General features: G+C 32.5%; 1 protein-coding gene and 1 pseudogene across 6 annotated transcripts; one reads left to right on the top strand and one right to left on the bottom strand.

Moving 5' to 3' along the window:
- Nucleotides 1-51: 51 nt before the first annotated feature.
- LOC145899496 (hemicentin-1-like) lies at nucleotides 52-27523 on the bottom strand. 6 transcript variants are annotated; one of them, XM_082988295.1, is made up of 28 exons: nucleotides 27328-27523; nucleotides 26390-26517; nucleotides 25971-26041; nucleotides 25404-25531; nucleotides 24783-24974; nucleotides 24236-24375; nucleotides 23865-23997; nucleotides 13395-13673; nucleotides 13056-13334; nucleotides 11962-12240; nucleotides 11632-11907; nucleotides 9492-9770; nucleotides 9153-9431; nucleotides 7364-7642; nucleotides 7025-7303; nucleotides 5927-6208; nucleotides 5583-5861; nucleotides 4523-4627; nucleotides 4398-4462; nucleotides 3215-3395; nucleotides 2719-2901; nucleotides 2318-2422; nucleotides 2139-2255; nucleotides 1974-2075; nucleotides 1820-1915; nucleotides 1663-1700; nucleotides 1575-1595; nucleotides 52-815 (listed from the first exon to the last, which is right to left on the bottom strand). In XM_082988295.1, the coding sequence occupies exons 1-27, from the start codon at nucleotides 27419-27421 to the stop codon at nucleotides 1587-1589; spliced, it is 4677 nt and encodes a 1558-aa protein (XP_082844421.1). In that variant the 5' UTR covers nucleotides 27422-27523; the 3' UTR covers nucleotides 52-815; nucleotides 1575-1586. The 6 variants fall into 6 exon arrangements, with proteins under 6 accessions (XP_082844421.1, XP_082844420.1, XP_082844426.1 ...); XM_082988294.1 differs by lacking the exon at nucleotides 1575-1595 and having other exon boundaries at nucleotides 27328-27522; XM_082988300.1 differs by lacking the exons at nucleotides 1575-1595; nucleotides 5927-6208; nucleotides 7025-7303; nucleotides 7364-7642; nucleotides 9153-9431 and having other exon boundaries at nucleotides 27328-27518.
- LOC145899698 (uncharacterized) lies at nucleotides 19172-22079 on the top strand (annotated as a pseudogene).
- Nucleotides 27524-27766: the final 243 nt, after the last annotated feature.

The following is a 27766-nucleotide window of genomic DNA, read 5'->3' as shown; positions in this document are numbered from 1 at the left end:
GTCCTGTTGTATCAACCTTATCTTAGAGTCAACGTGGGGACAACGCAGATTGGATTTTTCTTATATTGGTGCAAAATCACATTGTACAAATCATTGACGGAACAGTGCAGCAAATACACAGGGCTTGAAATAGGAAGTTATAAACACTCAAAAAATTGGCATACTGGAAAAACAGCAGAAGCACGCATTTCTGCATAAAACTAGCGGCACTTGAAAAACATCAGGAATTGCACTTGAATTGTTTCAAAATTTCACAATAAAAACAAAACTGCAGTGTTTATGAACGAAAGATGGGTTTGAAAATTGAAGAAAAAATTAAATATTGCACATGAAAACTCACTTAATATCCAAGAAATAATTCTAAGAATGTTAGTTCAACGACGTAAACAAATCACTACAATAACAATATTTTTTTTTCTAAAACTGTGACATTTTGTGAGTGATGAGTTATATACCCTGTTGCATTTTGGAAATATGTGAAACCACAGTGCTTTCCAAAAACTTAAGTGCAAGTGTTGAATATTTGTGTATGTTAAAATTCACTTGGGACTCCTCATAAGGTAAACAGTTTAGTTGGCTTTACATAGGATTTAACTAAATTTGTTTGCGATAAAATCTTGTCATGGCCAGTAGCGTGCATAAACTTAAGTAACAGAAATACAGTGCATATTGATCCGACTACAATACAAGAATGTGGTAAATATAAAACGATTAAAAAACAGCAGTTCTGCATATAAAAATGCAAAACAAGCTTCAAGCTTGTCCATGGATGAGACTTATAGTCATTTTCTCAGTCAATTCTTGTTGGATGAATCCTGGGCAAAAGTAACATCAAAATTAGATCACTTTAGTAACTTATTGTATGCATTTGAGTCATAATAAATCCCAAAACTGTAAACCTGGCAATCACAGCCCTTTGGTAGTTACACACACAAAGCACTGTGGTCACAGAAAATATTTGCTGATCACTAGAAATAAGTAAGTGCCTTCATATGCATATTATTTTGTGTGGTTTAGTAATTCCATGAAATCAGGCATGCAAAAACCTAATTATCATAAAAATAGAGAAAACGTTAAAATTACTACATGAATCAACCTGTGTAGGTCAGTGGCCTTCTGTCTTACAAATCAATAAATATTATATTCCTGAGACTTCACAATGAGTGAAGGATGCTTTTTTATCTTTCAATGCTATTCTTTAAGACAGAAACTGAGGATGCCAAACGGCGAAAATAATATTTCTGTTCAAAAATAAAGATTATACACTGGTGCTGATCGTCCTTTACTCCTTGTGGAGTCTCACGAAAATAACATATTATGAAGATATTACAATTCATTGGATATACAAGTAATAATTTGAAAGTTACAAACAATGTTTGGAAGTACTAAAGTCTTTCAAGACAAAAAATAAAAACTATTTAAGAATTATTGGAAAATTGTTAGTGCTGTAATTAGTTAGCTGTCATTAGCATTGTACCAAAAATGTAATTGAGAAGTTAGAATTTGTTATGCAGGACTTATAAAAAAACAATTGAAGTGAGTCAACTAATTGTTTTCATGCATAGAGATCTTACTTTGACTACTTCTCAATCTTCCTGTTTACACACAAAATGTCATCTTATTATGTATCTCTATACACTTGAAAACATTCAAAATACACACCTGACCATGAAGATCAACTTCAGCATATGGGTCATCATCTAAACAGAAATATGTGAAAATTTCTAAGGTAAGAAAAATCAAACACAACACACTATGTAACTAGTAGTGCTTTCAAATCAGTATTTGGTGTCATACGGTAATAAAAAATAATGCTTACTGGGACTTTGGGGTGGGGATGTTGATTCTTTCTTCTTCTTTTTAGGCTTAACCACAGAGTAGGTTGCACCACCACTGTGTTCACCCTGCTTTTGGCCTGTCAATATAATGCACAGTAAGAAAACAGCAAAGAAATTTGCTTATACACAACAAACCAGCATTCTTTTTCTTCCTTTTATCCACCTCTGCATAGGCATCTTCTCCACTTCCTCCAGCTGGAGAGGAACCATACAGAATATTCTCCTTCATCTCTTTCTCTAAAATTGACCGAGGATGTATTAAGAAAGACGTATTTCAGCCTTACACAAAGTTTATGGCACCTTTCTTGCCCTTGTTTTTCTTGGCTTTGTTCACTTCAGCATATGCTTCTTCAGGGGCATCAGGATTTTCAGGGGTTGGAACATAAGCAACATTTACTTTCATTTCTTTGCTTTTATCTATTGATTGAAATATGCCATGTAAAGCTATGCATGCAAGTATATTTTTATTATGTAACTACTTTTCTTTTTCTTTCCTTTATCCACTTCAGCATATGCATCTTCAGTTTGTGATGAATGAGCACCAGCTGATCCATACAAGATATTCATTTTAACTTCCTTCTCACCTAAAAGTGCAACGCCTGATAACCTTTTTTAAGGATGAAATTATTTTAAATGATTTGTGCAGAAGAACCAAAATAAAATTAATTTTCTCAAAAACCACTGGGGATTATTAATATTAAATAGGTTAATTTCTAATTACTTTAAATTAAGCTATCAAAGTTTGTGTTTGATCACAATACAAGACCTTTCAACCCTTTGTTAGCAGTTAAAAAAAAGTTTTAAAAAAACAGTTTCATAAAAAGGACAAAACAGTAAAAAATTTTCATAACCATAAAAGAAAAAAGCATTCATCACATACCTTTGCTAACAGAAGCATAGGCGTCCTCAATAGCCTCAGGAGAGGATGCAGATTGGTAAGCGACATTCACTGTCATTTCTTTCTCCTTGGATTTTTTGTTTTTCTTTTTAACCTGAGCATCATCTGTCCCATTGTTGGGGGAACTCCCATATATCGGGTTGTCTCTTTCCTCTCTCTCAGATTCTACAGCACAATAAATTTAAACTATAAATTAGTTTCATCAGGTCTTATGTGTTGATATTGCACGGTTGTACAACAATTTTGCATCAGCATGCATTGTCATTCAAAAATATCTTTACATTTGACATATTCTTATGATATGTAAATCTTTGCACACAATTCGTCATAACTACAAGTATGTAGTAAATTACTGAAGTAAACAACAAAAAACGATGCACTTTCAAGAAAGTATCAGAACTGTCATTAAATCATAACTCAATTAGTAGCTTCCTACCTTTGGAACCAATGGTCTAGCATTGCGTAAAGCAAAACTTACTTTTGGATTTTCTTTTATGCAATACAATAACCAGAATGATTAATGCAATTACAAAAACAGCTGCTACAGATATTCCAATAATCATTCCCAGTTGGATGGTAGTGATTGCAGGTATTGTTATTGTAATCGAGCCTATTCCAATTGCATTTGTAACATGCAAAGTGTAGGTTCCTACAGGCTTCTACAAAAAAATAACTAAACTAGGATTACAAAGAACTCACTGTGCATAGTTTGTTAATGCCACAAATGCACAATATTTTTACTTTGACACTTGGCTAATGCCCATAGAGAACAATGGTTTCTTTTAATGGATTATATTCTAAATTGTATTTTTATCGCATTTTCCTACATCTTTTATTTAAGTCAACCTTATGGACACATTTCATATTAAACAAGTATTGGTAACTGGCATCAACTAAAGCAACCATTATGGGCATAGGCGTATCCAGGATTTTTTAATGGGGGGGGTGGGTCTAACTTCTTGGGAATTTCCCGATTTTCAGGTGAAAACTAAGGTTAAATGTGGTCAAAAGTTACAAAATACAAACGCCAGTGTTGGTGCAAATTGTCACATAAACGGTGGCTTCCTGGCTTGCACAATCGCGTAACGTTGTGGAACACTTGATGCGAGTTTTTGTGGTAGTGCTTGCGCCGTAGTTTTATAACTACTGCTTTTAAAGAAAGGCTTGAAATATGTAAAAAAGTATTGGTAACTGGCATCAACAAAAGTAAATGTTTTCAACATGTGTAATATTGGCAACGTGTTAACCAACTAAACTAATTGACTTTATACACAAGTAAACCGCTCGCCATTACAACAACATGACCACTAAAAAACGGCATTTCGTCCTTAGACTGACGAAAAATTATATTTGTTTCTTAACAATACAACATGTTTGGTAACAATGCCAAGTGTTCGGTAACAATGCCCCCTGTTTGGGTTTTTAGGTCAACGTTAAAGAAAATATCTGGTTTTCACAGAGATTTTGACAAAAAAATACAGTGGCGTTTGTTTAGCTATCAAAACAGAACAAAATATTTCACAAAACGGGGTTCCGGATCGCTCCTGGATACGCCCATGATTATGGGATTTAAGATAAACATTCCTTTAATACTATTCTATATTTGAAGTAACTTACAATAACAAATAAATGATTCCCTACTGTTTAACAACATAATTTACCTTAATTTGATATGTGTAAACTGGTGGAGTACTTATCAACCATGAAGAAGTTTCATTTCCACCTCCTAAAAAATATATTTATAAATCAAATGTTAAGATATGGCAAGTATTCAAGCATTACAAACCTGGTGATATTAAAACAGGGGCATAAGGTGGAGGATTTGAATACACAGTAATATCACATGGTTGGTTTGGTTGGCAGTTCACATTGCCAACAGTGTATGGTTGGTCTACGAAATGCCAACATTTAGCACAATTACAAAATATATACAATTATCATTTGAAATAGTGTAAACCAAATTTAAATTCACACATGATTTATAAAATGTCTAGAGGTAACTATTAGCATTGTGCTAAGTGCTCAATCATTAATTGGCTTTGATGCACAAATTGCTTATTGGGAAAAAAATCTGCTACTTGTACCAAAAGAGTTTCTAGCTTTATCTGATTGTAAAGCAAGTAATGGTATTTTTGTAAATTTTAATGTTAGGTGACATCTTCGGGTGGCATTTTACATTATCAGATTTATGAAACTGATAATAATCACAAAAACAGAAGAAAAATCATCCTAATAGATTATTAGTTGCTATGTCACAAGTGCGATGAAACTTTCCACATGCTACACACATAGTTGGAAGCATTTCTCATACTTGTTATTACATTATATTACTAAGATTAAAACCCAGGTATTTGCTGCATGATGTGCGTAAAGGTTTAAATGTAAGGGATATAATTTTACAAAAGACCTGTTCTACGATGAAATGTCTACAGTTATGCTGGGAATACAGGAAATAGGTTGCAAAAAATAAGAACTTGTTTTCGGAATAGAACCAATGCAACCAATAGAAACCGTTACTGAACACCCAGTTATTAACAGGTTAAGCAAGACATAAAACACAAAACAAAATTATTCATAATTAAATCATTCACCAGATAGCATACATAGCACAATTAAGGTATTCTATTAATACACTCAAAGGTGTAGTTAATCTTAAACAGAACAAATTTGGGTCGGTTAAGATTTCTACCAAATTCTACATTTTGCAATAGCTTCCAAAACAAATTATTTACGCAACATGTCAAACAACACTCTGTTTTTAAGAGAAATATGGAAACATGCAGATTTGAATGGACAAACTATTTCAAATTAACACCACATGCAAACTTTCTATGGTGCAAACTTACACTGAACATCAATGTTAACCCTTGTTTGAAAACTTCCAAACTCATCAGAAGACTTGCATACATATGTACCAGTGTCATTTGGTGTAACATTTTTTGGCAAAATGCTATCATTATTAACATCTATCTCAACATCAATTCCATCTTTTGTCCATTTAAAGATTGTACCAAGATAACTTTGGTAATCAACAGTGCATTTAAATTTAACAGCATTGCTTTCATTGAGAAGCTTTGTTGTATTGTTATCAACTGTTTCACCATTAACTGTTATCTTTGGTTGTCCTGAATAAGAATGTTTTAAAAGAAAAAATGTATAAATTCAAAAACTAACTTCAAAGTTAACTTACTCAATGTTGGAACTGAAACAATTGAAATGGTTGGACTGGTAGAATTACCAATGCCATTAGTGGCTTGACAAGTTGCATTTGTTGAATTACTAAATACTCTGCTTATGCTGCATGAATTGTTGTGTTCATTCAAGTTATCATATGACCAAACACATTTGGATGGGGGATTTGAATCCACAGAGCAATTTAAGCTTATACTTATGTTTCGCAAAATAATATATTGGTTTTCAGTTTGTTGAAATAACCCCTGTGGTGTGATGTGGGTTGAAATTGATGGTGGATCTGAATACAACAAACAAAAAACAATCAACAAGCAAAATTCTGTGAAATATGTAGTTATACCCATTTCAAAATGCATTTGATTGCAATTTATAAGTTTGGAATTTGAACATTATTTTTGCATGAGAGAACTTGTTAATTTGTATCAAATTTTTTTTTTTTAACAAACACACAAATTCATGTTCAATTCAGCTCTTGTTTATAAACTTATCACAAATGTCCTTTTTCAGAAAGAATTAAATTTTAGTTTCAAGATTGTCTTATACAACATTATTGCATGAAAGAACTTGTTAATTTATATTGCAACTTACACTGACATTTAAATCGATAAAACATGAAAACGTCACCGTTGTTTTTATGACATATGTCATTTTTCAGACATAATCAAACTTTATATTTTAAGATTGTCTATTAATACTACAGTTTCATGGTCCATTTTGACAGACATAATAGATCACAATTAACATTAATTTACATAACTAATGTCCTTTTTATCGGGATAAGAGAAGTAAACAGACAATAGTATTCCTGATACATGTAGTTTTTTCACATCAATAATTAAGGGTACAAATCTTGACAAATCACATCAGTAAGCAACCCCTAAGCCAAGAAACACCTTTTGCAAAATGCTGCAAAGAAGGCCAAATTTATAACTAATCAAGGTGAAAAAAATATTTAATTAAGAAAGTGTTTTACTTTGAACACAATCATTTAAAGTATTTGACATGAAGTTTAACCAATTAACAATTTTCTATATTGAATAAAGTTAAATTCTGAAGAAAATTATACAGCATGCAACATCTCATAGTGCAAACTTACACTGAACATCAATGTACACCATTGTTTGAAAAGTTCCAAACTGATCGGAAGACTCGCACACATATGTCCCACTGTCATTTTTTGTTATACTTTCAAATGAAATGCCAGCATAATTTTTAATATCCCTCGCAACGTCAACATATTTTGCCCATTTAAAAGTCGTATTCAGATAATTCTGGTAGGCCACAATACAATTAAGAAATACATCATCATTTTGTTTGAATGGCTCTGTTGTGTTTTCATCAACTGTCTGTCCATTAATTGTTATCTTTGGTTGTCCTAGTAATGTTTACATGCGGATTACTTCAACTGAACATTATCTCAAACAACGAGACTTACTCAATGTTGGAACTGACACAACTGAAATAGTTTTGTTGTCAGAATTACCAATGCCATTAGTGGCTACACAAGTTGCATTTGTTGAATCATTAAATTTTCTAACTAAGCTGCATGAACCATTGCTTTCATTCAAGTTATCATAAGACCAAACACATATAGACAAGGGATTTGATTCCACAGAGCAATTTAGGGTTATACTGGTGTTTCGAAGAATAATGTACTGGTTTTCAATTTGCTGAAATGAGCCCTGTACAGTGATACTTGAAATTGAAGGTGGATCTGAATGCAACAATCATTGAAGAATGAACAAATATAAAAAAAAATCTGTAAAATATCCAGAAGTAACATATTTATATAAGAAGCATGTAATAGCATTTTAAATATATTGAATTTGAACTTTATTTTTGCATAAGAGAACTTGTTAACTCCAACAGCAACTTAAATTGATATTTAAACCTATATACATCAAACGTCAAATTTGTATTTTTCATTTATCAGATATCATTAAAATTTACGTTTTAAGATTTTTCTCCCAAACCACACTTTTACGATCCACTTTGAAAGACATGAAAAATCGGAATTAACATTAATTTATACAAATAATGAGCTTTTTTATGAGGACATGAGAAATAAACATTTTTAATTCTGGTCATAGGCGTCGATTTCTTAAGTTTCCAGATTAGGCCAAGTAAAATCATTACTCGGCCCACAAGTTCTGAGACGTATTCGTATTGGACTGGTCCTGCGAGTGCCGAGTCAATTTACGGCCTTAGTGCTTTTTGGTGGTGAACCGAATCGTCTAAATTCGTTATACGTTATCGCCAGATCGTCTAAATTCGTGTTTAGATTTATAGGTTATCTTGGCCGTCATTGGTAGTTTCCAAATGTATTACCAATCTTGTACCGTGCGTGAGCAAAACATGAGCAAATTCAATACCAAGCACTAGACTCCCGTTTCTCAAAGGATATGTCTTCAGCGACAGTATATGCCAAGACTTACATTACGAAAATGTTACGTCACTGAACTATCACAAGGCGTCGTTTATTCGTTGGTTTTAGCACAGTTTGTAAGATTGTGTCTTGTGTGATACACAATTACACAGAAAAGACACGCTAAATACTATCATTTTTCATAGTATTGAAAATTATCGCTGATTCAGTAAATGAAATCTGGAATCCGAAGCTTCGGTACATCACTTTAATGAATAAACTGTTCCAATCCGTGACGATTAGACAAATGCACGCCACACATTTAAACAGTGAAACACAAAGCGAGCATTTAACTATCGCACGATGCGAGATAATGGTTGCCTTTGCGGGTATATCAGCTAAAAGAACGAAGGAGACTTTCCAAATCCAGGGTAGGCCGCCTAACCTGGGTATTTTGCAGGTTAGGCTGGCCTTCTCTAGAAGATAGGAATCGACGCCTATGATTCTGGTTGCATGGTAACATTTTCATGTGAATAATTTAGAGCAGAAATCACATCAACAAGCAATCACCAAGCCAAAATACTCCTGAGCAAAATGCTGCATTTTGCTTTGGCATAGTTTAAAATACAAAAAAACGCAACCTTATGAAATTAGCCTAAAAAACTTTTCCGATTGGAATCCAAAATCATTAAATGTTTTCAAATTGAAAAAAGTTATAAAATAAAAGATAATCTTTTGCTTTGAACACAGTCATTTATAGTATTTGACAAAAAATTGCACCAATGAACAATTTTCTATAATGTATAGGCCAAATTTCAGGTAATTATGTATCATGCAATATCTCATAGCGCCAACTTACACTGAACATCAATGTGCACCATTGTTTGAGAAGTTCCGAACTGATCAGAAGACTCGCACACATATGTACCACTGTCATTTTTTGCAACATTTTTGAATGAAATGCCAGCATTTTTAATGTCCACCACAACATCATCACCATCTTTTGTCCATTTAAAAGTGGTATTCAGATAACTCTGGTAGGCCACAGTACAATTTAAAAATACAACATCACTTTGGTTGACTAGCTTTGTTGTGTTTTCATCAACTGTCTGTCCATTAATTGTTATCTTTGGTTGTCCTAGTAATGTTTACATGCGGATTACTTCAACTGAACAATATCTCAAACAACGAGACTTACTCCATGTTGGAACTGACACAATTGAAATAGTTTTGTTGTCAGAATTACCAATGCCATTAGTGGCTTCACAAGTTGCATTTGTTGAATTATTAAATTTTCTATCTATGCTGCATGAACCATTGCTTTCATTCATGTTATCATAGGACCAAACACATGTGGATTGGGGATTTGATTCCACAAAGCAATTTAGTGTTACACTGTTATTTCGAAGAATAATGTACTGGTTTTCAACCTTCTTAAATGAGCCCTGTACAGTGATGTTGGAAATTGAAGGTGGGTCTGAATACAACAAATGCAAAATGATCAACAAACATTTTTTTCTGATAAAAATACCGTTACTGCCACATTCCAGGCATATATCTTCTTTTCAATGTGTTAAATTTCCAGCTTATTTTTGCATGAGAAAACTTGTTTATCAACAAGTAAACTATATAGCAATATACATGAACATATAAGACTATGAAGAAGACAAATGTCATTTTTCAGATATTATCAAACTTTACTCAAGAAATCGTTTGATAGAATTTACACTTTTTTGGAATATGTGATGAACATGAGGAATTAGTATCACAATGAATGTACACCGGGAGTAAACAGTAGTTTTCCTAATCCATAAAGTTTTATCAGTAAAACTGTGGAAGAAAGCAAATGTTGACAAATCACAAGCGACCACCCAGGTAATGAAGACTAAATGCTACAATTTACTCAGGGCATTAACATGAGGATGGCAATATTTAAAATGGAAAAAGTAAACCATTTACATTAAGTTGTTATAGACTCAGTAGTATCTTTCATTGGTAATCCCATAACTTTTTGAAATGTAACAAAATATTTGGAATAAGAAGATAGGACTTTAAGTTTAAGTAAGATATACTTTGAACACAATCATTTAAAGCACTATACATTAGGTTTACCCAATACACAGTTTTCAAAACCAATAAAATCTGCAATATTTTAAATAGATAACTTAAGAAGAGAATTGTGCAATTCAATAGCACCAACTTGTACTAAACATCTATGTACAGCAGTGTTTGAAAAATTCCAAGCTGATCAGAAGACTCGCACACATATGTCCCAATGTCATTTTCTTAACAAAGCATTATACCCGATAACACCAATCTCAACAGCTTTTCTGTCTTTTGATTATTTCAAGGTTGTATGAAGGTAACTGTGTCAGTCCACAGAACAATTAAAAGTAACAGCAGTGCTTTCATTGAAAAGCTTGGTTGTGTTGTTGTCAACTTTTTCACCATTAATTATTATCATTAGTTCTCCTGAATGAGAATGTTTAAATGCAAAAATCAAGTTGAAGTGAAAAGTTACGCAAAAGTTAACTTACTTATTGTTGGAACTGACACAATAGAAATAGTTTTGTTGGCAGTATTAGCAATGTCATTGTATGCTAATCAAGTTCCATTTGTTGAATCATTAAATTTTCTATCTAAGCTACACAAACTGTTGCTTTGATTCACATTATCTTAAGACCAAACACATGTGGATTGGGATGTGACTTCACAATACAAGGGTTATAGTGGCTACAACCGGCCTACATTTTAAAGAGAAAACCAATACAACATTATACTTAAAACAGCCAATATACTGATAAATGCATTTCACATCACTGAACTACAATGAATAAAAACATATCTCGCTAAAAATAAAAAAGCTGGACACAATGACCTCCAACATTTAACTATTTATGCAACACAAGTCCAATGAAAACAAAAACACATTGCCAGGTTTGGATTTTTTCAAATACACAATTTTTCATACTTTTTATATTCCTAAACACATGTTTATTCTTAACTGACCAAAAATTAATTCTACCAGAGGTAAAAAAAGCAACTGAAAAGTTCTGACCATAACCTGCAGACTCCTATGGAAAACAATAACACAGACAGTAAAGAAACTGTTTCAAAGACAACACGAAGAACTTTTGTGCAATATACAGCTTTTATCTCAAGCTAGCTTTCTATTACATCAGCATGAAATGAAACAAATTAGTCACTTAATATTTAGCAAATTGAAGTTTCAAACATTTACATTAATGAAGACTCTCAGCTTTCAGATCAAGGTTGGCACAAACTTCAGTGCAGTTTTGATTTTTTTTTACTACAACATACACGGAGCAGCTACTTACACTGTACATTGATGATAACACTTGATTGAAACTTTCCATAGTCATCAGAAGTGTTGCAAGTATATATACCCGAGTCAATTCTTGTTATATTTTTATGATAAAAGTTATATGTGCTGTCATTTGCAACAATAATTCCATCTTTTTTCCACTTAAATGTTGTATTTAGGTAAAGCTGAAAATCCTCCGTACAAGTGAAATTGACAGCATTGCTTTCGTTAAAATGTTGTGTTTTATTATTTTCAACAGCTTCACCATTAACTAGTATTATTGGTTGCCCTGTGTAAAAAATATGTCAAAAAAAATAATTCCAATGTAAACTGACTAACTTACTCTCTATTGGGACTGACACAAGTTCTATGGTTTTAGTGGTTTTGTTGCCGATGCCATTAAAGGCTTCACAAGTTGCATTTGTTGAATTAATAAATTCTCTGTCTATGCTGCATAAATCATTGCGTCCATTTAAGTTATCATATGACCAAACACATTTAGATTGGGGGTTAGAATCCACAGAGCAATTCAACCTTATACTTGTGTTTCGCAAAATAATATATTGGTTTTCAGTTTGTTGAAATAACCCATGTACAGTGATGTTGGGAATTGATGGTGGATCTGAATACAACAAACAAAAAACAATCAACAAACAAAATCCTGTAAAATATGAAGTAGTACCCATTCATCTTACAATGCATTCAATTGCAATTTAGAAGTTTGGAATTTAAACATTATTTTTGCATGAGAGAACTTGTTAATTTGTATCAAATTTGTTTTTTCAACAAACACACAAATTCATGTTCAATTCAGCTCTTGTTTATAAACTTATTACAACTATCATTTTTCTGACAGAATTAAACTTTAGTTTTTAAGATTGTCTTATAGAACATTATTGCATGAAAGAACTTGTTAATTTATTTTGCAACTGACATTTAATCGACAAAACATCAAAAACCACCATTTTTTAAGACACATGTCATTTTTCAGACATAATCAAACTTTTATATTTTCAGATTGTCAAATAAAACTACAGTTTCATGGTCCATTTTGACATACATAATAAATCAGAATTAACATTAATTTACACAACTAATGTGGTGTTTTTATTGGGACAAGAGAAGTAAACAGACAATAGATTCCATGAAGTATTTTCACATCAATAATTAAGGGTACAAATCTGGACAAATCACACCAGTAAGCAACCACTAAGTCAAGGAACTCCTTAGGAAAATGCTTCATGTTGCTTAAAGAAGGCCAAACTTATAACTAATGAAAGTAAAAAAATATTGAATCAAAACGAAGTCTTTTACTTTGAACACAATTATTTGAAGTATTTGATTTGAAGTTTGCCAAATAAACAATTTTCTATATTGAATCAAGTTAAATTCTGAAGAGAATTATACAACATGCAACATCTCATAGTGCAAACTTACACTGAACATCAATGTACACCATTGTTTGAAAAGTTCCAAACTCATCAGAAGACTCACACACAAATGTCCCACTGTCATTTTTTGTAATATTTTGGATTGAAATGTCAGCATAATTTTTAATATCCACCACAACATCAACATCTTTCGTCCAATTAAAAGTGGTATTCAGATAACTCTGGTAGGCCACAGTACAATTAAGAAATACATCATCACTTTGGTTGACTAGCTTTGTTGTGTTTTCATCAACTGTCTGTCCATTAATTGTTATCTTTGGTTGTCCTAGTAATGTTTACATGCGGATTACTTCAACTGAACAATATCTCAAACAACGAGACTTACTCAATGTTGGAACTGACACAACTGAAATAGTTTTGTTGTCAGAATTACCAATGCCATTAGTGGCTACACAAGTTGCATTTGTTGAATTATTAAATTTTCTATCTATGCTGCATGAACCATTGCTTTCATTCATGTTATCATAGGACCAAACACATGTGGATTGGGGATTTGATTCCACAAAGCAATTTAGTGTTACACTGTTATTTCGAAGAATAATGTACTGGTTTTCAACCTTCTTAAATGAGCCTTGTACAGTGATGTTGGAAATTGAAGGTGGGTCTGAATACAACAAATGCAAAATGATCAACAAACATTTTTTTCTGATAAAAATACCGTTACTGCCACATTCCAGGCATATATCTTCTTTTCAATGTGTTAAATTTCCAGCTTATTTTTGCATGAGAAAACTTGTTTATCAACAAGTAAACTATATAGCAATATACATGAACATATAAGACTATGAAGAAGACAAATGTCATTTTTCAGATATTATCAAACTTTACTCAAGAAATCGTTTGATAGAATTTACACTTTTTTGGAATATGTGATGAACATGAGGAATTAGTATCACAATGAATGTACACCGGGAGTAAACAGTAGTTTTCCTAATCCATAAATTTTTATCAGTAAAACTGTGGAAGAAAGCAAATGTTGACAAATCACAAGCAACCACCCAGGTAATGAAGACTAAATGCTACAATTTACTCAGGGCATTAACATGAGGATGGCAATATTTAAAATGGAAAAAGTAAACCATTTACATTAAGTTGTTATAGACTCAGTAGTATCTTTCATTGGTAATCCCATAACTTTTTGAAATGTAACAAAATATTTGGAATAAGAAGATAGGACTTTAAGTTTAAGTAAGATATACTTTGAACACAATCATTTAAAGCACTATACATTAGGTTTACCCAATACACAGTTTTCAAAACCAATAAAATCTGCAATATTTTAAATAGATAACTTAAGAAGAGAATTGTGCAATTCAATAGCACCAACTTGTACTAAACATCTATGTACAGCAGTGTTTGAAAAATTCCAAGCTGATCAGAAGACTCTCACACATATGTCCCAATGTCATTTTCTTAACAAAGCATTATACCCGATAACACCAATCACAACAGCTTTTCTGCCTTTTGATTATTTTAAGGTTGTATGAAGGTAACTGTGTCAGTCCACAGAACAATTAAAAGTAACAGCAGTGCTTTCATTGAAAAGCTTGGTTGTGTTGTTGTCAACTTTTTCACCATTAATTATTATCATTAGTTCTCCTGAATGAGAATGTTTAAATGCAAAAATCAAGTTGAAGTGAAAAGTTACGCAAAAGTTAACTTACTTATTGTTGGAACTGACACAATAGAAATAGTTTTGTTGGCAGTATTAGCATTTGCATGCTAAACAAGTTACATTTGTTGAATCATTAAATTTTCTATCTAAGCTACACAAACTGTTGCTTTGATTCACATTATCTTAAGACCAAACACATGTGGATTGGGATGTGACTTCACAATACAAGGGTTATAGTGGCTACAACCGGCCTACATTTTAAAGAGAAAACCAATACAACATTATACTTAAAACAGCCAATATACTGATAAATGCATTTCACATCACTGAACTACAATGAATAAAAAAATATTTCGCTAAAAATAAAAAAGCTGGACACAATGACCTCCAACATTTAACTATTTATGCAACACAAGTCCAATGAAAACAAAAACACATTGCCAGGTTTGGATTTTTTCAAATACACAATTTTTCATACTTTTTATATTCCTAAACACATGTTTATTCTTAACTGACCAAAAATTAATTCTACCAGAGGTAAAAAAAGCAACTGAAAAGTTCTGACCATAACCTGCATTTACATTAATGAAGACTCTCAGCTTTAAGATCAAGGTTGGCACAAACTTCAGTGCAGTTTTGATTTTTTTTTACTACAACATACACGGAGCAGCTACTTACACTGTACATTGATGATAACACTTGATTGAAACTTTCCATAGTCATCAGAAGTGTTGCAAGTATATGTACCCGAGTCAATTCTTGTTATATTTTTATGATAAAAGTTATATGTGCTGTCATTTGCAACAATACTTCCATCTTTTTTCCACTTAAATGTTGTATTTAGGTAAAGCTGAAAATCCTCCGTACAAGTGAAATTGACAGCATTGCTTTCGTTAAAATGTTGTGTTTTATTATTTTCAACAGCTTCACCATTAACTAGTATTATTGGTTGCCCTGTGTAAAAAATATGTCAAAAAGAAAGGATTTCGATGTAAACTGACGAACTTACTCTCTATTGGGACTGACACAAGTTCTATGGTTTTAGTGGTTTTGTTGCCGATGCCATTGGAGGCTTCACAGGTTGCATTTGTTGAATTAATAAATGTTTTGCTAATATTGCACACAGAGTCATTTCCAATGAAGTTGTCATACAACCAAACACAAGTGGAAGTGGGATTTGAATCAACCAAGCAAGTCAAAGTTATAGTGACATTTCGATAAAATATGAACTGATTTATGTCTTGCTTTTGTGAACCATATGCAGAAATGTTGTAAATGGATGGAGGATCTAAAATGTAAGACATGCTGTTCATCAGCATGCTTCAAGAAATCGAAAAAGCCCCTGAACATTATTTTTTTAGCCACATAAAAAAATATTATAACAAGCCCAATTGAACAAACAATAAATTTTACAAATGATCTATACCATAAAATTTTGAAAATCAAGCAGCCACAATTATGACACTTTTTACAATGAACAAAACATTGTTCGCTGTCTCAGTTAACCTAGTGACTTAGTTCAAATAAAATTGATTTTTCATCACATTGAAAATTTTATAAAATACACAGAAGGCTTTACCAGTAGCATATGTTGTATATTCAAATCAAATACAAAACTTAAACGTTAAAATTCTCAAAAAAACAAGTACAAATATTTTGTATAAAGCAACTTGTTTACTGTTTTCTCTTTGGAACTAGTTTCACAAGCAAATAGTAATTCCCAATGATGACAATGTTCAGCTTTAAACCATCTCCTGAGTTTAGAACGTATACAAATTATTTTTTAATTTACTAAGTAGCTCAACAAGTAAAATGGCTTGTTCCATACGCATATTACTGTTTTTTTCCCTATTAATTCCTAATACTCATGTTGTCTTGAAACTTGAAACAACCAATATTATCCAAACAACCAATACTCACAAAAACCAAATTGTTTAAACTCAATAGTTACATTTGTCTATTGAAGTAAGAACAAATATTCCAGACAAGAAATACAGTTAACAATTCCAAACATGCTTCAAAATGGTAACATTTTAAGTAGACATGCAACAGTTTTCTTTTTGTACATATAAATTACCTGGTAGACTCAAATAACCAAGAGGAAAGCCAGGACTAAACAAGGTTTTCAAGAGCAGTTAAAAATGTAGCACCAGTTAATAAATCCAACAGATTGTGCAAAATGAAGCCAAAAACCAATCAGATGTACAAAAAAGTGGCCATGCATGTGTTATGGTATTGAGAGATACTTTATATGTTTATGACATTGTTGGGTAAATTTTACATTAATATGAATAAAGATTTATGGCAACAAATGCAGCCTTTCATAATAACAAATAAAAGTTTGAAACACTCAAGGGAAGGTCAGTTTTGTTTTTACATTTAACTATTCATGCAAAGTTCACTGAAAACAAAAACACATTGCCAGGTTTGGATGACTTCAAATACACAATTTTTCATACTTTTTTTTCCCAAACACATATTTATTTTTAACTGATCAAAAATCAATTCAACCAGAGGTAAAAAAAAGCAACTGACAAGTTCTGACCACACAACCTGCAGACTCTATTGGTAAAACAGCAACACAGACAGTAAAGAAACTGTTTCAAAGAATATAGGAAGAACTTTCGTGCCATCTACTGCTTTTATCTCAAGCTAGCTTTCTATTACATCAGCATGAAATGAAACAAATTAGTCACTTAATATTTAGCAAATTGAAGTTTCAAACATTTACATTAATGAAGACTCTCAGCTTTCAGATCAAGGTTGGCACAAACTTCAGTGCAGTTTTGATTTTTTTTTACTACAACATACACGGAGCAGCTACTTACACTGTACATTGATGACAACACTTGATTGAAACTTTCTATAGTCATCAGAAGTGTGGCAAGTATATGTACCCGAGTCAATTCTTGTTATATTTTTATGATAAAAGTTATATGTGCTGTCATTTGCAACAATACTTCCATCTTTTTTCCACTTAAATGTTGTATTTAGGTAAAGCTGAAAATCCTCCGTACAAGTGAAATTGACAGCATTGCTTTCGTTAAAATGTTGTGTTTTATTATTTTCAACAGCTTCACCATTAACTAGTATTATTGGTTGCCCTGTGTAAAAAATATGTCAAAAAGAAAGGATTTCGATGTAAACTGACGAACTTACTCTCTATTGGGACTGACACAAGTTCTATGGTTTTAGTGGTTTTGTTGCCGATGCCATTGGAGGCTTCACAGGTTGCATTTGTCGAATTATTAAATGTTTTGGTAATATTGCACACAGAGTCATTTCCAATGAAGTTGTCATACAACCAAACACAAGTGGAGTTGGGATTTGAATCAACCAAGCAAGTCAAAGTTATATTGACATTTTGATTAAATATGAACTGATTTATGTTTTGCGATTGTGAACCCTGTGCAGAGATGTTGTAAATGGATGGAGGATCTAAAATGTAAGACGTGCTGTTCATCAGCATTGGCCAAAACTTAAAATAGCTTCTGAAAGTTTATTTCTTTAACCACCTTTTAACCACAAAAAAATATAATAAGTCCTTTGAGACAAACATTACATTCCACAAACATTGTACATTACAAAAATTAAAAAAAAACTTTAACGTAACGCAGTTACAATATCAAAAAACAAGTATTTCTAATTTAAACTTATATCTTGTACCTGCTGAAACCATTTAGGACATGAAAACAGATTAATACAATGAATAACATGCTATAGCTTTAGGCATTAATATACAGTTTAAAGTTGTAAGAAACAAATAATTCTAGTTTCTTGAATATAGAAATTAACTCACACACAGCTACCCTGATGCATCTTTTTTTAACAAAGCATCAGAAGAGGTCAGAATACTGGTTGAACAAGAATTTTCTTACTAGTCACAGTACTGATTCACTGTTAGAACTGGTTTCACTTAAAGTATTTCTAAATGATAATAAAATAAGTTGGAAACCATCTCCTGAGTTTAGAATGCATACAGATTGTTTTGCAACTTAATAAAAGACCTTATTGTCCATGCATACCATTGCATATGTCCATAAAACTCTGTCTACCAGCATCACCAAACACACTTTTAGGTAACAAAGACTTGGTATCATTTATTTGTAGTTATGAGCAATTTTTCTGACATATATATTTAAATTTTCTGATAGGCGAAAATTAGATATATCATAGGAAAAGCACAGTCGTAACTGTTAACCATACATTTTTTCTTGAATGTGTCTTTTTGACTTTTCTTTATAGAGTTCTATTTTCTTTATTTATATTTTAATTTATTGCATGAGTGATTTTATATATGTGGCAACATGCATGAGTTGTCACTCATCCTCCTCAGTTGGTGTTACTATTTGTTTGTGTTAGGATTGTGTTATCTACTTGTTAGCATGGGTAGGTCATATGTTTATGTTAATGCTTTATGTTTTGATTCTATTTGAACAAGGTCTAATACAATGTTATAAACTGTGCACATGTGTGCATTTGTTGGATATATTGACTTCAAGAATAAGATAAGTTTTCATGGTAGCAGAAGATGGTTAAAAGGTCGCCACCAAAGTTTAACGATGACTTGCCATATTCTAGTTGGAAGAATAAAGTTGGAATGTGGCAACTGGTCACTGATGTTCCCAAGAACGAACAAGCAGCTGTTGTAATTTTGGAATCATTTGATGGCAATTCCAAGGCAGAAACAGCTGCTTCTGAACTCAGAACTGAATTTATACACAATGATAATGGGATGGAGCGCTTGCTCGCCCATTTAGATCTTGCCTACAAAACTGAAAAAGTGGATGGTGCATATTCTGCATATACAAATTTTACAAGCTTTTCAAAAAAAGCAGGTATGTAAATGAATGATTATGTCTTAGAGTTTGAACACTTGCACCATCGGTTAACATTGCATGATATGAAACTGCCAAATACTACACTGGCCTTCAAACTGCTAGATGGTGCTAACTTAAGCCCAAGTGAAAGACAGTTGGCTCTCACAGTTGGCAGTGATTTGAAATTTTGTACAATGAAATCAGCTTTAAAAAGGGTTTTTCAAAACCCTGAATCTTTTCAATCCATTAAGGAGGAATCTTATATTGGTGGCTCAAAGTCTCTTACAAAGAGAAACACTTCTTTTAAAAGTAAAACAACTAGATGTAGGATTTGTGATTCTATCATGCATTGGGCCCACATGTCCTCATAAAGATTGTGTAGAAGAACTGACAAAAAGATGTTAGTGCGGAGCAATGTGAAGAAGTGGAGATAATATTGGCTACTGGTCAGTCTTCCAATGAAGTATTTGTGGTGGAATCTTCATGCTCAGCCATTATAGACACTGCTTGCACAAAGACTGTGTGTGGTAAATCTTTGTTTGATGGGTGTTGTAAAAAATTAACTGACCGTCTTAAAAATAAAATCAAAATCATTAACCAACAATCAATCTTTACGTTTGGAGATGGTAAAAAGGTTATCTCCTTGAAGCAAACTGTAATTCCTGCTTTCATTGCTGGAAAGAGTTTATCTATTAGAATGTGTATTGTACCGTCAGAAATCCCTCTTTTATTGAGTAAAGCATCTTTGAAAAAGCATCAACTCAACTTGACTTATCTCAAGATAAAGTGACAATGTTTGGTAAAAAGATTAAAGTTCGCTTGACAAGCAGTGGTCACTATTGCATTGATATTTTACCTAGAGAAAGTGTTGATATCCTGATATTGGATAATTTGCCTCCAGATGAAGCTCTAAAGTGCATGAGGAAGTTACATGTTCAATTTGGACATGCGTCAGAATAAAACTTGTTGAAATTATTGAAATGTGCAAAGGCGTGGAAAGATGACTTTTCTGCAGTAATCTGTAATGCGATTCAAAATTGTGAAGTTTCTGCTTTACACAAACGTCCTGTTGCAAGACCCATTGTCGCACTTCCCTGGGTAAAAGATGTAATTGAAACAGTAGCAATGGATTTACATGAAATTGAGCCCAGTTTGTGTTATTTCCATATGATTGATTTGTTTTTTTGTCACGGTTTAGTTGTGCTGTGATTATAAGAAACAAGTCTGCTTTGGTCATTGTGAAAAACTTTTTGAAATATTGGGTAAGCATTTTTGGTTCCCCAAAGAATGTACTGAGTGATAATGGCAGAGAATTTAATAACCAAGAATTCAGGGATATGTGTTCTAGGTTTACAATTGAAGTAAAAACAACTCCTACATACTCTCCATGGAGTAGTGGTGTTTGTGAAAGACACAACATGATTATCACAGATATCTTGCAGAAGATCAAGCTTGATACAGGATGTGATTGGGACACATGCCTTGTCTGGGCACTTTCACCTAAAAACTCACTTGTTAACAACAATGGATTTAGTCCCAGTCAGATTGTTTTTGCAAGCAATCCAAGACTACCATCTATTTTTACAGGTGACCTTCCAGCTTTAGAAGAAGGCTATGGTACTGTTGGGTCGCATCTGTCAGTCTTGCATGGAGCAAGGAAAGAATTTATAGCAGTTCAAACCTCAGAAAAGGTTAGGAGGGCTTTGCATAAACAAACACGCCAAACTGGGCAAACTTACAACATTGGGGATCATGTCCTTTATAAACAAGATGATCAGGCAGAATAGAAAGGCAAAGTTTTAGGACAAGATGGAGCAGTTATTTTTATTCGACATGGTGGGCAATTTGTTAAAGTTCATGTTTGTCGAGTGCAGCCTGTGCACAACAAAGTGATTATACAGGAGTCTGGTGACTCCTATCAGAGATGGTGACGAAAAAGAAGATTCAAGTGAAGATGAAGACCCTGAGCCACAAACGTCAACACAAGAACCAACATTTAACAGAAACAGACCATCGGGTAAAAACCTCTTACACAGGAATGTAAGTTTTTCCAATTTGGATGGTGTCGATTGTACTGCAAAAGTGTTGAGTAGAGCTGGAAAGGCAACCGGAAAATACATTTAACATTGAATTCATTACTCCTGGCAATCTAGCTGGAAAAACAACATGGGTTTTGTCGGTGATGCCAGAAACAGTTGAAGTTGTGGATGAAGTTTATAATTGTGACGTTTCTTTTTAAACAGCTAAAGAAGAAGAACTTGAAAGCTGGAAAAGAAATGGTGTTTATGAAGTTGTACCTAAGAAAAATCAAAAGTGCATCTCTGTGCGGTGGGTTTGCAAATTAAAAGAAAATGAAAATGGAGTAAGGCCAAAAGCCAGGTTAGTTGCAAGAGGATTTGAGGAAACCAATACGGATTCACTTGGTAGGGAATCACCAACTTGTTCTAAACACAGCTTATGGGTTCTTCTAAGTGTGGCAAGACAGCAGAAATGGAAAATTAACTCAATTGACAGTAACGGCAAATCACAGTTAATAAAACGTTTAAAACATGGTAAAATTTTTCTATTAAAGTAAGAATAATCATCCAACAAATATGTTTACAGTTTAGAAACTGATATTTTTCAGTGAAAATGTGACAACTTTTTTTTTGTGGACAGTTTGTAAAAAAAAACTTGGTGGATTTCTGTAAGGCTAAACAAGTTTATTCAGGAGTAGTTAAAAACATAGTAACCATAAATGATTTATATCATCTTGAGCAAGATGATTTATTTGATATTTAAATCAGATATATGAGAAAAGTGTACCTAATCTTTAAAACCAAGTACAGACAAATCAGTGGGGCTAAAAAACGCATTTGTTGAATCATTAAAATTTGTAATTTAGATGATTACACCAACTTTCTTTAAATTTATCATTTGTCCTTATTGTCCAAATACATAGAAAAAAAACGTAACTATATGCAAATTAATGGCAAAGGTTGATTATCACATTTTTTTTATTAATCACAATTTTATTAAATATTCACAGTAGCAACATACAGCATTTTACCATGACAATGTAAACTTAAAACAAGGTCAGTTACGTTTTACCAGAAAAAAATATACTGGTTTGAATTTATGTTGGTTCTAAAAAAAGTGATGTACATGATCAACATACCCTGAAATGGACCCCAAATGGTAGATTTTCTGATGCAATTGATTTACATCACTGACTAACTCAAGCTGTTTTTTATCATTAAATGATGACTTTCTCTATTGAAATGCAACTTAAGGTTTGAGGAAACATAAATTAACCACACATTTTTAACTTTTTATTTTTTTAACTTTTTAACTAACCAAACACCAGAAATTTTTACTGTAGTAAGCAAAACATTTTTACTAGAATAAAACCAGCGACTTTGCCAGACAAACAATGCCAAATATTGTTTTGACTATTTTGTCTTTGATCACTATATTGACACAACTGGCAGACAGAGCAAAACCATAAAAATCTCACTTCCTATAGGCATGCTTCTAGGAAGACTGAACCACATGATGCAAAAGTAACAAAAAAACTAAGTTATGTTCAAAATTGGGTGTGTTATCAAGCCTACCACTCTAACTAACCACAACTACTAAAAAATGAAATTTTGACTGAAAGATGTTAACAGTCTCCAAGCCCAAATAAAGAAGCTATTACAGGTTATATAACAATGATAGCATGAAAATTTGACCACTTACAACGTGTGGCCAATGGCCAGACAACTTCTGTTTTGTTAGGAACTTGAAACACATGACTTTTGCTGTTTCTTACCACCACACACATATTTTAGCAAGATTTAAGACTATGGTTGAGGAAGTAAAAATGTAATGGAATGGCCCTGATAATAGTTTGTGGCACATTTTACAAACCACCTGGCTGTGGCATATGGTGAGCGCACCATTTTTCCTTGCTGAAAGTGAATGCTATAACTGCAAGACCAACCACTCAACTATTGCAACTATTTACTCTGAATTCTAATTTTAAGAAGATTAAATTAAGTCCATTTTCTTTACATATAGCAACATTTAACTTCACCAAATTATTGGTAGAATTTATGCAAAAGTTCACCCAATCAACAGTTTTAGAATCAATTACATCAGAAATTTGTCACACTAGAAAAATAAAATGATTAAAAAAAATTTTTATTCAATGCTGTTAATGGCTTAATATAGCAATTGCTCTATTTAACTTCTATAATTCAAGTTTTTGTTAGACCAAATACACCCTGACACATAAATGCCCCTTAGGGCTGATTCGGTTTGCTTACTTTCTCGCAATTTTTATTTGATAGCTATATATAACTAAATTGTGCAATAATAAGAAAACATTTTAACTTACAGTATACTGTAAGTCGATGGTCAGAAGAATTTCCTGATGTACTTTTTAACTTTGTGTAGTTTGAGGTGACCTGACAATGAACCATTTGATTGTTCATTTCTCTTTTCAGTTGAAAACTGAAGTTTTGTGATTCCTGCAAATATAAACTTACATGGATCTAAATTTAAAAGATTTGCCACTGCCATGTATCATATTATAAATTCAGTAGCAGACTTCGTTGACCTTCCACATACTGTTTAGGGGTACATTTTACACAGAAAATATACCATAGCTACTGATAGTGTTTTGTAATTTCTTTGCCAAAAACAGAGCATTTTTGTTTGTACGTTTTTGATATTAGCAATGTTAATAGTCTTTTTCAAATGACAAACCTGTTGTATATAAACAACATTTCCAATGTAGATGGAGTAGCTTGTAACAGGCGGAAACACATGTGATGCAACATAACACTTCAAAACCACCACAGTTTTTTCTACCCCAGTAAAGTTTCCAGAAAGCTGTGGCATTGGGTCTAGTAAAATATACAGCGCAACGTATTACATCACAATTTATTGCCGAGACAATATTTTACACAAAATATGTGAATCAAAGATATGTTCAACTGCTATCTATCGATTTACAAACACTCACCATTGCCAATGAAATTATACCAACATAATTACCACTAGCAAAACACTTTGTTAGAAGTAATAGTTTTCATGAAGTGCTGTTAACAAGACATGTACAAGAATTTTTGTCAAAAAAAGTTTCTATCATATTATAACAATACGAAATAAATATAAAAATCATTTAAAGGTTTTCTTTCCATGCCATAACTAATTTAGTGCATTAGACATCTGTAGTTCATCATCACAATCATGAAGTGTTTCTATTTAACTTTATTTTTGTATTTAGCTAAACTAATGTTAGCAAGTTTACCTGACCAACATTCTAATCCATCAGCTCCAAACCATGTTGCATCATTTTGACAAGTTGTATTAACAATACCAGGAGTTGAGTTGCTGTAAAACAACTTTTGACCTGCTGGACATTTAAACTGACCTGGTGACTTATAATTAAGTTTCAGTGCTTCGATAAATGGTCTGGAAGGTAAAGTGTCATTCGGACAATCTAAACATTAAAAAAAATGTTAAGCCTAATATAATGTTTAATTTAAGTACCTAAAACAGCCTAAGGTGGTTCTTATTGCTTAGCTAGTTTTGTAAATAAATGACTAACCAGGTTGTTCTACAAATTTTATATTTTTCTCTTAAAAATCCTCAAAAAAACTACAAAGATAAATGGTGGCACTTAGGTCCAGCAGAAAGTAAATGCAAGTCATTTCAGTAACCACTGTTCAAATAATTTCAAAGCACAAAACACTATTCCCAATAATATATATACTGTTTTGAATGTAATTTAATAATGGTTGTGTTACAATTAAAATTGTGTTACCAGGATAAAGACTTTCATTCAAAGGTAGTTTAAAGAAATATTGATAACAACTGAAGCAGGTTTCTTGTTGTAAATACGTAAAGTAAAATTCACAATATCAATTACCTTTTACTGAAAAATTTGCCGTCTTAATCAATGAACTTGTTCCAATAGTCCAAGTGGCAGTGGAATAATTGGACAGCACATTAAAAAAGATGAAAACTACGTTTGTAACTCCTGATGTGTTGGTACAACTGAAACACATAAAAAATATTTCTGCATTAAATGAGTAACATTTTATGATTTCTGTGTTTTAGATGTCCAAAATCTTCCATTTTATATATTTTTGTTTGTTATCTGACATTAATTAGCCAACAGCTGATGGGAGACCAAAGTGTTTGTATATATTAACAGCAACAATAAATTTTAAGAATGTGTCATATTATTGGGAATATTCCAAAAATAAGTTAAAATCAAATATTAACATTTCTAAATACAACAAACCATACTTTTCAAATTGCACCTTAAAACCATAAATAAAGTAAAACTGTAGGTGGGCAGGCTAGATGCACTGAAAATGGTAGGATTTTGACATATGCTGTATGATAGGCAAAACAAATCTATACAAAAAAATGTTTACTCAAAACCAATGTTTTTAAAAAGAAGCAAGGCACTACTGCTACAATGCAATACCTTATATTCCCATGAAAATTGTTTAGCACTGAACATTGCAGATTATTCTGAAATTGAACTGATGCTACACCCTAAAAACATAAAATGTTTTTGTTATTATTGTGCTAGAGTAGCATTAAAAACCTTTACAAATATAAACGTCATCTATCTGCCAAATTGTAAAGATGGGCACAACTGTAACTTTTAACTGGTAAGTTTCTGAGGCTTAATTGTTTGAACAAGAGCATAAAATGCCCATAGTTGTAAATACACAACCACTTAATTGTGTTTCTAGCAAACCCAAAAATGTGATTAATTGAAAGTAAAAATAAGTAATATGCAACTCTACCAGCTTGGTGATATTGTGTTTAGAAAAGCTGCAAATATAAACCAAACTTTAAAAACTACCTTTTTAACTTGGAAAAAAGTGCCATACTCACATTAGTGATATTCTGATTATTCAGGTATAAGAAGGCAAAGGAGGAACCACAAAATGTGGAAAAAAGTGTAACATCTGCATTGGTTGCTTGATTGGGTACAGGAAAAAGTGTAACATTGGAAACGATTTCTGTCAAAAAGTAATTTTTAAACTGGAAAGTTGATACACAAACATTTTGTTTTGATATTAATGATCTTAAACACTGGCGTAGAATACGGGGGTGCAGGGATGCCGCGCACCCCCGACCTTTACTAAATTTAACCACACAATCGCATTGCGTCCTTTCGGCAACGGCAGCAAAGATGAAGACGCATTACTTTTCTGATCACACTCGTATTTTCGTCCAAAAACGTTGCTAGCATATTTGTATATGACAACGCTATAATTTGTATATTATGGCGTGCAAACGACCTTCTGACGTCAGTATTTTTTTTTCGCCTTTGATCTTAAACATAAACTGTAGCAACACAAATTGACTTCGACTTGTTTGGTGTAACGCACAGTGATGAATAACAGAACAACAAAATATCAGCACATCATATCTAGTAAAACAAAGCACATCCACAATGCAATAACACTTGTTACCAATAAAGAAATATATATGGATTAGCATACGGGGTTCGAATTAGAAGTACCGTGACAACACAAGAAAACATTCAACGAATATATACAAAAAATCCAAATTAAGCAGCATCGCTAGCATGCAGTAAATTATTCCAGTAATTAAATTTAGGGTAAAAAACGTTTTTGCGAATTTAGGTTCAAACATTTTAACTAATTTGTACCCTGGCATAGGCTATATGATATCTATTATCTAAGTGTTTAGCAACCACTAATAATTACCTCCTCATAATTTAGCAATATATATTTCACCATTCACTACAAAACTAGCATTAAATAAATGAACTAAACAACAGTAACAGGATCCATGAGACTTACCAGCAGAGGTGAAGCCAATTGCAAGATATAAAATCACAATCAAGGTTTTAAATGAATTTGTTTCAAAAATGCTATACAAGCCAGTTCGACACATTGCATAAACACAACTTCAAAGATTGTTTTATTATCCTAAGAGACGACCAATGAGACGATTGTCGACAAAACTTTTTTTCGAGTCAACAAAACGTCAACGCACACTCTGCCCTCTGTCGTTACTAGTGGAAATGCGAAATATTTTTTTGTTTCAACGAAATATTTTTCACGCACGAGTGAACACAACTTCTGGGGATTTATCAAAAACAAAACACATGTACATACACAAATTAGAACACAATGACAATCAATAAACATCAAATGTAACTTTAACATCCCTATGCTATTGACTCTGACGTTCATACAAGATATAATTTAAGGCAAGAAAACTTGTAAGTTTGATGCG

Source organism: Ascidia mentula, chromosome 4, assembly GCF_947561715.1.
Source record: "Ascidia mentula chromosome 4, kaAscMent1.1, whole genome shotgun sequence".
In the NCBI taxonomy this organism is placed as follows: Eukaryota; Metazoa; Chordata; class Ascidiacea; order Phlebobranchia; family Ascidiidae; genus Ascidia; species Ascidia mentula.
This window is presented reverse-complemented; position numbering and strand designations above follow the sequence as displayed.